Raw genomic sequence first — 12222 nt, 5'->3', positions numbered from 1 at the left:
GGCTACTAATGAGCACTGCACATGATATATATATTTGGAATGCTTTATGGATTGAAGTGGGGGCTGCATTTTGAATTCTTAAACAAGTTATGCTTATCAGACTGTGGCATGACCTTTGCAACACAAATATAATAAAGTGAGCATGTTTAGCAAGTTTTGATATTATTGCATGCTGTTTATACTTTTTTTGACATAGAAAAACTATGATTACTAATGTACATATAGCTTTACACTGGTATGATCTGGAACTGTGACAGGCTCTGAAAGACTCCAATCCACTTCCGTAGTTGCACTTATGAAGGGAAACAATGGCCTTAATGAGTCTAACTGGTCACAAAAACCAAACATTTTTAGATTTTTAGATCAGGACGTGGTCTTATGTGGTCTAGATGCGAAAAAAGCACTGAAATCTCCCTTTTTTTAATTTTCACCAATAGAATGAAGGTTTCACAAATCTCAAACTGTGTTATAAAGAATCTTTAGACTCTCTGGGATAATCCAGTCCAGATAAATCGGCTATGCAGCGATTTAAGAGGTTCAAACACGGAGGATTGTTCGCTCAGCGCTGTAAATTAAATTTCCCTTAACTTTCCCCTTAACTGCCGAATCGGAAGCTCTGAATCGGAAGCCAACTTCAGCGTCGTGTGGCCAGGGACGTTATGTATGAATGCAGCATAAGTGCTCGAATTGACTGCCTGAACTAGCTCGCAGGCTTCGCCCCATTTATCCTGAGGCAATGATGTGCAATGAACAAAATGGCTCTTGCTACTCACTTCCTTATCAATATCAATCTGTGTTTACAACTCTAGTCAGATAAATGATTTACCATCCCCATTATCACTGTTGGAAAGCCACAACCAGCTGCGAGCTGTCTGCTGCTGTGAGGCGGGAACAGTTCTGCAGTGACACACAGACTTGTTGGCGGACACATTCCCTGTTTACATGACGGTTATCAAAACTATGTCATAATTACATAGACATCATTTGAATGTGTTCGAACCTAATTCATCAGAGGCTAATGTTGTGGATAGTTCATAACTGTGTAATTATAAACTTTAATGGTCAACTTAAATCCTCACAAAAGATTATTTCAAACAACTCCTATTGTTTTGTGTGTGTGTCAGAGTTCTTGAAGGTTATAACTGATGTGTGCTGTGCTAGTACCTGACATTTCAGATCACTGTAAAGGAACTGGCACATAATCAAAACCATATTTCTCTGAGTGCAGACATCCAGTTCCAGGTGAACAACGTGCAGAGACACAGAAAATACCACACAGCTTCCTGCAGACTGTGACAGGAATGTATTCCCCTCTGGAAACAAACTGATTTTATTTCAATTAGAGTGTGTATGTGTGTGTGTGTGTGTGTGTGTGTGTGTGTGTGTGTGTGTGTGTGTGTGTGTGTGTGTGTGTGTGTGTGTGTGTGTGTGTGTGTGTGTGCGTGTGTGTGCGACGTGTGTGCGTGTGTTCCCAATTCTGGAGCCCTTGCGCTGGGTGTAAGGCTAAGGGCATAAGTAGTTGTACCGTGTTTTATTTAAAAGTGTTTATAGATGTTTTCAACAGCCTCACTGGAATGGAGAGCTTTGGGGGCATAATTCATAACATTTTATTCAGTCATTAAAAGTCACAGAAATACCTGACAAATCATTTGTCTTTATCCCGAGAAAGTCTGTGCACACCATGAAACCAATAAGTAAACTTAATATATTTTACAGTGAGTCTATTCGTTGTCCTCATAGCAGTGGATTGAAGTGGTCACGCACACCGACAGTTCTGTAACAGAAGGCATTTTAAAACGAATTTGTGAACAATGAGTCAATAAGCTCACGGCAACCTTTACATATTATCAGTCCAGGAGTTTTGTTAATGTATCAGTTTAAAGTGGAAACGTTGTGTCAGTGTGTGGGTGTGCTGAACAGGTACCAGCTGTGAGACATGCTGACACTGCATCCTCGCTGAATGTGCCCTGAGACTCAGGCTGATGTCAAGACTTGCCCTGCATTCTCTCTGAATGTCATATAGCTATAGGCCATGTGCCAGAGGATCGCAGTGCACACACTATCAGTGAGTGGGTAGCACACACTGATGCCATGCAATAACAGGAGAGATCTGAAATATATTTAGAGGTAAAAACTGTGATGCCTTCTTTTTTAAAACATTTCTTCAAAACAGAAACCTTGTGTAGCATATACAGGAACACTTTTTAAATATTTACAGTTAATGGTAGGCTACTGAAGGCGATATCAGAGCCAGTCAACTCACACCCTGAATATCCCCACAGGGATGAATAAAGCTCCATCTTATCTTATCTTATCTTACATCACCACATTTTCATAACAAATCAAAGTTATTCATTTAATTTCAGATCAGGGTTTTGTACTCTTAAGATGTTGCTTTGATACTACTGCTACTATAACTACTACTACTACTACTACTACTACTACTACTACTACTACTACTACTACTACTACTACTACTACTACTACTACTACTACTACTACTACTACTACTACTACTACTAATAATAATAATTACAATGATTATTATTATAATTATTGTTATATTATGATATTATTATTGTTGTTGTTATAATTATTGTCATATTATTATTAATAACTTATATTCTTTCACTTCACTGATTCATTTTTACTGTCGGATTGCTCGTGTCTTACTAAAGTTGTGAGAGTTACGACAGCACCTAAATGCAGCACTGGCCGCTTGTCGTCATAATGTGTCGTAAGGGAAGGACGCTTTTCTGTGTTTTACGACACTGAATTGGGTCTCACGGTAAACATGGCGCTAGCCGCGCTACACAGAAGAGCCTGCTGAAGGAGTGAGTGGTTGAGCTGAAGACGGTTTGTTTGTCTTGGTTTCCCCTCTCCTCCCGGTCACACAGAGTCTGAGCAGCAGCGGCTCTCCCTCCGCTCGGGTCAGGCCGGGAACAGACGGGTTATGGCGGCGCAGCGCGGTGTCCTGTTCCAGGAGAAGGTCAGCCGGCTGCTCAGCAAGCAGCACGGCAGACCGGTGCTGAAGCCCAACAAGCCGCTGGTCCTCAAGGACGAGGTGGCCAACCGCAGGGTCAAGAGAGGAGGTGAGGGGGGGCTGTCTGTTTCACAGCACATTTCATAACATCAGGTCATCCAGTATGAATGACATGGGACCAGGTGGCCTGCTTTGACTGCACATTTTTATCATTTGTCCTGCATCCCACAAATCGAGACAATGTCCCTCATTTGATTGACAGTCGCCCATCTAAAACTTGCCTCTTTAGTCTAGTTGCAAGCCCTGTAAACCAGGAAATGTTGTAAAACTGCCATTGTTGATCCTGAACATGTCAGAAAGGGACTCAGCATCCTCAATGACCCCCAACACTGTCCAGATCTGCCAAGCCATTTTTTAACTATTGTCTAGAGATGTGCTTGGTATCGTCAAAGAGCAACGCTTTTTCACATAAACAATTTGTTCACAACTATCTCACATCAGCCATACAACCAAAGTATGTTAATAATAAAGGGAATAAGGCACAGTGGTCATTTGCGTGATCTACTTCTTTAAAGTGTTTGTATCCTGCTGCAGAGGTCTACCTTAGAGCTTCCTCAGTGTGGAGCATCATGGCAGCTAAAGGAAATCTGAACTTTCCGTTATGTTTGTGTAGCAGAAGGTAAAACAAGGAAACATCCTGATTATGACTTCATGTGTGTGTTTGCTCTGACTGGAGCTGCACAGTGACCATCGGACAGGGCGGGGGGGCGATGGTAACTCCAGTCAGTCAAAGCTGTCTTTTTCCCCACAGGCGCGTCGTGTGTCACCGAGATCTCGGTCCTGATGGCGTGCTGGAAGCAGAACAGCTTTGTGGAGAGCGTGTGCTCCGCGGAGATGAAGGCCTTCTACAGCTGCGTGGACGAGGCTCAGGTATGTTGACCGCAGCACAAATACACAGCAAGAGGTCAGCATGTCCAAATGAAAATATGCTGAGGAATACTACAGGACCCTGAAGTAATGAGTTTTTCCAATGCATCCTGGGTAATGCCACATTCACTGATGTATAACTTAAAAAGTACACACAATTATTTGTCTACAATCTAGGGCTTTTGAATATTGATAAAATATTTTTCACAACATTATTCTGGGTATTTTTTTATGGCGATGGTAAGCACTTAATTGTCAGCATTTGTGTATGGCAGCTATCTCATCAGTTCAGTCAGTCAGTCAGTCTAAGTTTTTGTCTAATGGTTTAATGTCAGCTACATGAAACTGGTGTCTGGCCTGTGGAAAGGTGTTGGTCAGCCCTTCCCCTAACACTTGCATGACCCATTGAAATATCAAAGTTATCTGACCTCTCAGATAGCATGAGCAAGCCTACCCCTCTGTGCTGCAGATGTGCAAACGTTTCCTAGGCTAGTAGTACTTATTTAACCCATTACTTAATAAAAGCACTGCTAACAAACAGTGTTCCTCTCTCACAGGCTGCTAAGAAGAACACGTCTGAGCTGAGCGGCGTGCAGGGGGAGCGTCTCCCCCCAAAACAAGCCACCCTCCTGCTGAAGAGATTCCCCACCCTGCGCACAGAGATTTAGGAAACAGACTTTAATGCATAACTCATACAGACCTGAAATGTGCAGCCTAAAGAGAATGTCATGATGTTAAGGAGATGCTAACTGCTGTATGACTCAACAACAGAACTACAAATACATCCATTACATTAATAAAGGCAGGAGCTTAAGGAGATCTCATCACAAACACCAGTAGTGCGTCATGGTGCAGACTTTGTATTCACAACACACTGTGTTTTATGGTTTGAAAAATAATGTGACTTTCTCCTCGTGTCCTCATTTTGTCTCAATCCAATTTAGCAGAGTGGACTCTCGGGTCAGAGATGGTATTATTGGATCTGATGCAATTCTTCTTCTTTGGTTTCTTGGCTCCTGGCTGCAGCTTACCGTTATCACTGCACATTAAAATGCCTCGTCATTCCTGTGGTTAAAATATGTTCAAATGAAACCAGCCTGTAAACACAGATTAGCAGTAAGCAGAGCTCAGTGGGGTTGATATGGATTTATACTGTTAATAAAATATTCTGACCAATCAGTTGTTTCTTTCCTCTCTTTCACAGCGCCCCACTTCCATACTCCATATAGCTTTAAAGCCTGAATTGTGTTCACAGTACAAAGTGACAAATCAAATAACTAATCATTGCTAAATATGCTTTCTGTGTACACTATTTTTCCCAGAATGCATTCTACAAATGGAGGAGGGCTCAGTTATTGATCTTGGTGAGACAGCTCCAGAAATATCTTGGAGACTAATTTATTAAATGTGTAGAAACTGTTTTCTCTTTCCAAAGAGACCATGTGAAGGGTGTATGTTTATCATTTCCCTTTGCAATAAAAAGTGAGGCACATTGACTGATTTGTTCACTGTTTTGTGAAGTAGTTTAGTGAGCACAGCACAGTCCCATCATAATTCTGTCAGAATAATGTTTTGTTTTTTAAAACTTCATCGGCTACATTGTTTTGCTAATGGGTGGGGCTGACTGCATCAGTATGTTTACAGTTTTGTTCCATTGCTAACGCACCTAAATGACATAAATCACAATCAATTCTCCAAAACTCTGAACACATGTTCAGCTCTGCACCCAGTTTGCATATCCACATGGCACTCTTTGCTCGAAAAAGGCTCCACGTAAGAACAGCGATATATGGATAGCAGCAAGAGGAAGAGGTAGAGGGAGGATAGAGAGAGAGGGCGGATGAACTGAAGTCAGTTGAGTTATTTGCAGCATTTACCTGCTGCAGCGTGCTCACTCATACCTGGATACATCGAGTTGCACTGTGAGAATCACCTTTTTTTTTTATTTCTCTAGTGCATTCAACAGGATCCAGCCTCGGCTACTGAGTGACAAGCTGCAGGCTGTGAGGGTAAACTCGTCCACCATCTCCTGCATTAACAACTCCCTCACAGACAGACCACAGTACGTCCGGCTGGGCAGTGTGCTGTCTGATGTGGCCCCACAGGGGACTGTGCTGTCTCCTTTCCTGTTCACTTATACACCTCAGACTTTCAATACAACTCAGAGTCATGCCACCTGCAGAAGCTTTCTGATGACTCTGCATGACCCTCAATAAGGGACGGACGGGAGGAGGAGTACAGAGCGCTGGTGGGTGATTTTGTTGAGTGGACTGGAAGAAATGATGTGCTTCTGAATGTGGCCAAGACCAGAGAGATGGTCATTGATTTCAGGAGGAAGAGGACGTCTCCTCCTCTGCCCCTGTGCATTCTGGGAGAGGATGTGGCAGTTGTGGAGGACTACAAGTACCTGGGAGTGCACTTAGACAATGGGCTGAACTGGAGGATCAACACTGACGCTGTGTACAAGAAGGGGATGAGCCGACTCTATTTTCTGAGGAAGCTGAGATCCTTCCACGTATGCAGCAAGATGCTGGAGATCTTCTATCAGTCTGTTGTGGCTAGTGCACTCTTCTTTGCTGCGGTCTGCTGGGGGGGCAGCATAAGAACCGGTGACACCAGCAGGATCAATAAACTGATCAGGAAAGCTGGGTCTGTCATCGGCATCAAGCTGGACCCCTTTGAAGCTGTGGTGGAGAGGAGGACACTGAACAGGCTGTTGTCCATCATGGATAACCCCCCCCCCCCCTCTCCACCTGCAGCTGGACAGACAGATAACCCCACCCCCCCCTCTCCACCTGCAGCTGGACAGACAGATACACCCCCCCCCCCCTCTCCACCTGCAGCTGGACAGACAGATAACCCCACCCCCCCCTCTCCACCTGCAGCTGGACAGACAGATAACCCCCCCCCCCCCTCTCCACCTGCAGCTGGACAGACAGATAACCCCCCCCCCCTCTCCACCTGCAGCTGGACAGACAGATAACCCCCACCCCCCCCCCCCCCCTCCAGCTGGACAGACAGATAACCCCCCCCCCCCCCTCTCCACCTGCAGCTGGACAGACAGATAACCCCCCCCCCCCTCTCCACCTGCAGCTGGACAGACAGATAACCCCACCCCCCCCTCATCCACCCTGCAGCTGGTACAGACAAGATAACCCACCCCACCCCCCTCTACCCACCTGCACCTGGACAGACAGATAACCCCCCCCCCCCTCTCCACCTGCATCTGGACAGACAGATAACCCCCCCCCCCCTCTCCACCTGCAAGCTGGACAGCACAGATAATCCCCCCCCCCCCCACCCCCACCCCCCCTCTCCACCTGCAGCTGGAACAGACAGATAACCCACCCCCCCCCATCCACCGGCACTGGACAGACAGATTAACCCCCCCCCCCCTCACCACCTGCAGGCTGGACAGACAAGATAACCCCAACCCCCCCCCCCCCCTCTCCACCTGCAGCTGGACAGACAGATAAAACCCCCCCCCCCCCTCTCCACCTGCAGCCTGGACATACAGATAACCCCCCCTCTCCTCCACCTGCAGCTGGACAGACAGAGAACCCCCCCCCCCTCTCCACCTGCAGCGTGGACTGACAGAATAACCCACCCCCGCCCCCGGGGCCCCCCTCTCCACCTGCAGCTGGACTGACAGATAACCCCCCCCCCCCCTCTCACCTGCAGCATGGACAGACAGTATAACCCCGGGATAACCCCAACCCCCCCCCCTCCTTCCACCTGCAGCTGGACTGACAGATAACCCCCCGCCCCCTCTCCACCCTGCAGTGCGGACAGACAGATATCCCCCCCCCCCCTCGCACCTGCAGCTGGACGGACAGATATCCCCCCCCCCCCTCCACCTGGCAGCTGGACGTGAAGATATCCCCCCCCCCCCCCCCTCCCCCTGCAGCTGGACAGAACAGATATACCCCCCCCCCCCCTCTCCACCTGCAGCTGGACAGACAGATATCCCCCCCCCCCCCCCCTCCACCTGCAGCTGGACTGACAGATATCCCCCCCTCCACCTGCAGCTGGACAGACAAGATAACCCCCCCCCCTCTCCACCCTCCACCTGCAGCTGGACTGACAGATATCCCCCCCCCCCCTCTCCACCTGCAGCTGGACTGACAGATATCCCCCCCCCCCCCCCCTCTCCACCTGCAGCTGGACAGACAGATATCCCCCCCCCCCCCCCTCCACCTGCAGCTGGACTGACAGATATCCCCCCCCCCCCCCCCCTCTCCACCTGCAGCTGGACAGACAGATATCCCCCCCCCCCCCCCCCCCTCTCCACCTGCAGCTGGACTGACAGATATCCCCCCCCCCCCCCCTCCACCTGCAGCTGGACAGACAGATAACCCCCCCCCCCCCCTCTCCACCTGCAGCTGGACAGACAGATATCCCCCCCCCCCCCCTCCACCTGCAGCTGGACAGACAGATAACCCCCCCCCCCTCTCCACCTGCAGCTGGACAGACAGATATCCCCCCCCCCCTCCACCTGCAGCTGGACTGACAGATAACCCCCCCCCCCCTCTCCACCTGCAGCTGGACAGACAGATAACCCCACCCCCCCTCTCCACCTGCAGCTGGACTGACAGATAACCCACCCCCCCTCTCCACCTGCAGCTGGACAGACAGATAACCCCACCCCCCCCTCTCCACCTGCAGCTGGACAGACAGATAACCCCACCCCCCCCTCTCCACCTGCAGCTGGACAGACAGATAACCCCACCCCCCCTCTCCACCTGCAGCTGGACAGACAGATAACCCCACCCCCCCTCTCCACCTGCAGCTGGACAGACAGATAACCCCACCCCCCCCTCTCCACCTGCAGCTGGACAGACAGATAACCCCACCCCCCTCTCCACCTGCAGCTGGACAGACAGATAACCCCACCCCCCCCTCTCCACCTGCAGCTGGACAGACAGATAACCCCACCCCCCCTCTCCACCTGCAGCTGGACAGACAGATAACCCCACCCCCCCCTCTCCACCTGCAGCTGGACAGACAGATAACCCCACCCCCCCTCTCCACCTGCAGCTGGACAGACTGCTGCAGCTCCGCTGTCACAAGGACCGTTACAGGAAAACATTCCTGCCCACTGCAATAACTCTGTAGAACAAATCACCTCTGGCTGGAAGAGAACTCTCTGCTCCATAGCTTCTCTTGATAACTGGACTTAAACTCCCACTCTACATTTTTAGAGTGGGAGTGTCTAGAGTGTCTAGAGTGTCTTGCCGGTGCTGGTCTTGCCCATCCTTGGGCAAGACACTTCACCCTAATTTGCCCCTGTGGGTATTGTCCACAGTAATAACTGTTATATGTCTAATATGTGTAATATGTCGTGTAAAGCGCTTTGAGCACCTGGAAAAGCGCTCTAATCAAATTGTAATGAATTATTATAAAATTATTATTTTACATTTATATTCAATTTCATATTTAATAATCCATTCCTTTCACAATTAATGTATATATAAGATCCTGCTTTATATTTTGTTATTGTACATTTGTATTTCCACATGTATATTTTCAACATATATATATTTTAACTTTTTAATGCTATTTTAATTATATTTCAGAAATATTTTGGATTGTTTATTTCGAGTGTTTTAATTTCTCTTATGTACATTGCCTTTTCTTTTTATGCTGCTGCAACGCAAACATTTCCCAAATTGGGATCAATAAAGTACTTCTTCTTATCTTATAACGTTTGGAGCTGTATGACCGTCAGGCTACAGGTGCATGCTTCTTCTGCAGGTTGATGAGGTGCTGTGGCCAGACCCAGCTAGGTGGTCAAATGCAGCCTAAGAACTCTCCTTTCCTCTTTCTTTTGTAAAAATATATTTTTTATTTCTTTTTCCTCAAAGTTTTTCGTTCCATTTACTGTATTTGACAGAGGCATCATTTTTGTTTACACAACTGTAACTATGTGTTGTGCATAAATCAATCAATCAATCCATCCATCCATCCATCCATCCATCCATCCATCCATCCATCCATCCATCCATCCATCCATCCATCCATCCATCCATCCATCCATCCATCCATCCATCCATCCATCTTCTCCCGCTTATCTGTGGATTTCCCTGGCCACATCAACCAGCTCTGACTGGAGGATTCCAAGGCGCTCCCAGGCCAGCGAAGAGATATAATCCTCTCCTATGTCTGCGCCATGGTCTGCTCCCAGCTGGACGTCCTTACTAGGTGCCCGAATTGAAGGAGCAGCGGTTTTACTCCGAGTCCCTCCCGGATGACTGTAAAAAGCACCACCAATCATTTTAGCCGGCCCGGCCAAAATAACTGGATGGCCTACCTGCCTGTCAGCCTTCCATCTGTGCACAAACTTATCTCGTGCCCTCATTGGTCATGTGCACGTTCGTGTGTGTTGGAGGAGGGGCTCTATAAGGAAGTGGCAGATTTTATCCAGCTGTGTATTTTCAAATTCTAGCGATCTCGAGCCGGTTTCTCCAAGATTACCTACCCCACCTTTAAGCTCGCTCCATTGCGGAGGTATTCCCGCGAGAGTGCGGAAAACTTAAATAAATTAAGCACCCCCCAGCTCTAGAGCAGCGGTTCCCAACCTGTGGGCCGCGGCCCCCTAGTGGTCCGCGAAGGCATTAGTGGGCCGCCAAATAATTTTAAATGTTTTAATATTTTGTACAGGCTAAAGACACAAACATGGACATAACAATAACATATAGGAGACGGCATTCCCATCTCAGACAAAAACAAAAACAGAAGATATAAAGATACAGTCAGTAGGATCACTTCAACATTTCACAAACAAAAATAGGTTGACAACCAAATACCACCAAAAACACAACATGGCAAGCATATCTATTGTTCCTTTAATCCCACTCTTCGTTAGAGCTCATTATTTCCCATGTCTTGGTGTGATGAGCCACCCTTTGATTTTTTGTGGCAATACTTTTTTTCAAAATAAATTGTATTTTTAATCTCTTCAAACACCTTGAATTAAGATTACTCCTTGATTGACTTTTAAAAATAAATATGTATTTTAGCCAGAATAATAGTTATATTTATTAACTGTGTGCGGTCTTCATCTAAAAGCCCAAATAAAATATACGAATATTGCTGCCAAATAATTATTGATTTGTGTGGAAACATTTTCATTATTACGATTCTTTTTTTTTTTAAACCTCTTTTCCTTTCTCTTTCTCGACCCTCCTTAACGGTCATTACAGTCCTTGACAGTGGTCTGTTCTACTGGATTAACAACGTGTCACATGTTCTGAATTGACCAATCAGAACTTTATTTAGCCTCCGTATTTGTTAGGGTTGGGCAAAGGTAGGACCCAAATGCAGACTTCAAAAAGGAAAAAGGTCTATAAACAAAAGGCGAGCTTTATTCCAAAGCCGATGAGCACAAAAACAAGGCATGAAAAAACATAGATAGCACAAGGTAGCGAATACAAACAAAACTGACCGTGACTAACATGGAGGGAGACAGGAAAAACAATGAACCGACAAGGCACACAGGGGAAGACAAGACTAAATACGGAGAGGGGTAATCACAAGACAAGACACAGCTGGGGTAAGGGAGGCAGAAACACAAGGGCAACAGGTGAACACAATCAGACACACCAGGGAAACTAACGACAGGAAGGCAAACACAGGAAGAAGGATCAGAGAAGACCATAGACTGTATATATAAATGGACGTAGGGTCCGTGACGTCACCCATAGGATTCTGCAGAGTTGCCAAGAAGCCCTTAGTAGGCGGAGTCGGCCACTAACGGCTCGACAGAGTTCCACTCCCGCCTGCTCCAAATAAGGGCAAAGAGGCGGAGCCGAGGCGGGACCTGCTGCCACCGGGCTGGAAGTTCCAGAGCTAGCTGAAGCTACCAAGCTAAGCTAACATGCTCCCCATCTGCACACTGCCGTCACATTTTACGTTTCTAAGGTAAGCGGACATGAGACTATTCAGCAAAACTATAAATAATAATCTAAGTTGAGTTTTTAGCATAATACTTCAGAATCTTAAAATCCCTTAACGTTTGTATGCAATGTGCTAAATGCAACACTGGAATCAAGCAAATATTAATATGTTTGCATGACATTAGTTATTTATATTTTGCTATCACTTAATTATACGTTTAATACATTTAAGTCAAGCTAAGGTACAGTACATGTGATGGTAGCTAGTTAGTGCTCTTACCTGTGAGGCCTCCTCCAAACAGCATTATAACCAGACTGTATCATTAAAACTACAAGTACCAGTTCTTGATCCTTGACTTTAGACAAACAATTCAAAAGACAAAATGTATTTAAAGACCAATCTTTATTTGAAGGTGC

The 12222-nt window shown here is 46.7% G+C and overlaps 1 protein-coding gene across 1 annotated transcript; it reads left to right on the top strand.

The window, feature by feature from the left end:
• The first annotated feature begins 2750 nt into the window (after positions 1 to 2750).
• On the top strand, positions 2751 to 5089 carry chchd1 (coiled-coil-helix-coiled-coil-helix domain containing 1). Its single transcript, XM_034142184.1, has 3 exons — positions 2751 to 3092; positions 3795 to 3913; positions 4468 to 5089. The coding sequence occupies exons 1-3, from the start codon at positions 2954 to 2956 to the stop codon at positions 4576 to 4578; spliced, it is 369 nt and encodes a 122-aa protein (XP_033998075.1). The 5' UTR covers positions 2751 to 2953; the 3' UTR covers positions 4579 to 5089.
• Positions 5090 to 12222: the final 7133 nt, after the last annotated feature.

This window comes from Trematomus bernacchii, unplaced genomic scaffold (assembly GCF_902827165.1).
Source record: "Trematomus bernacchii unplaced genomic scaffold, fTreBer1.1, whole genome shotgun sequence".
Classification (NCBI taxonomy): Eukaryota; Metazoa; Chordata; class Actinopteri; order Perciformes; family Nototheniidae; genus Trematomus; species Trematomus bernacchii.
The sequence above is the reverse complement of the archived record's forward strand: the minus strand, read 5'-3'. Positions and strand labels throughout refer to the sequence as shown.

Coding starts and splice junctions, on each gene's coding strand:
- chchd1 (XM_034142184.1), top strand. CDS start 2,954: ATGGCGGCGCAGCGCGGTGTCCTGTTCCAGGAGAAGGTCAGCCGGCTG. Junction 3,093..3,794: donor CCGCAGGGTCAAGAGAGGAG/GTGAGGGGGGGC, acceptor TTTTCCCCACAG/GCGCGTCGTGTGTCACCGAG. Junction 3,914..4,467: donor GCTGCGTGGACGAGGCTCAG/GTATGTTGACCG, acceptor CCTCTCTCACAG/GCTGCTAAGAAGAACACGTC.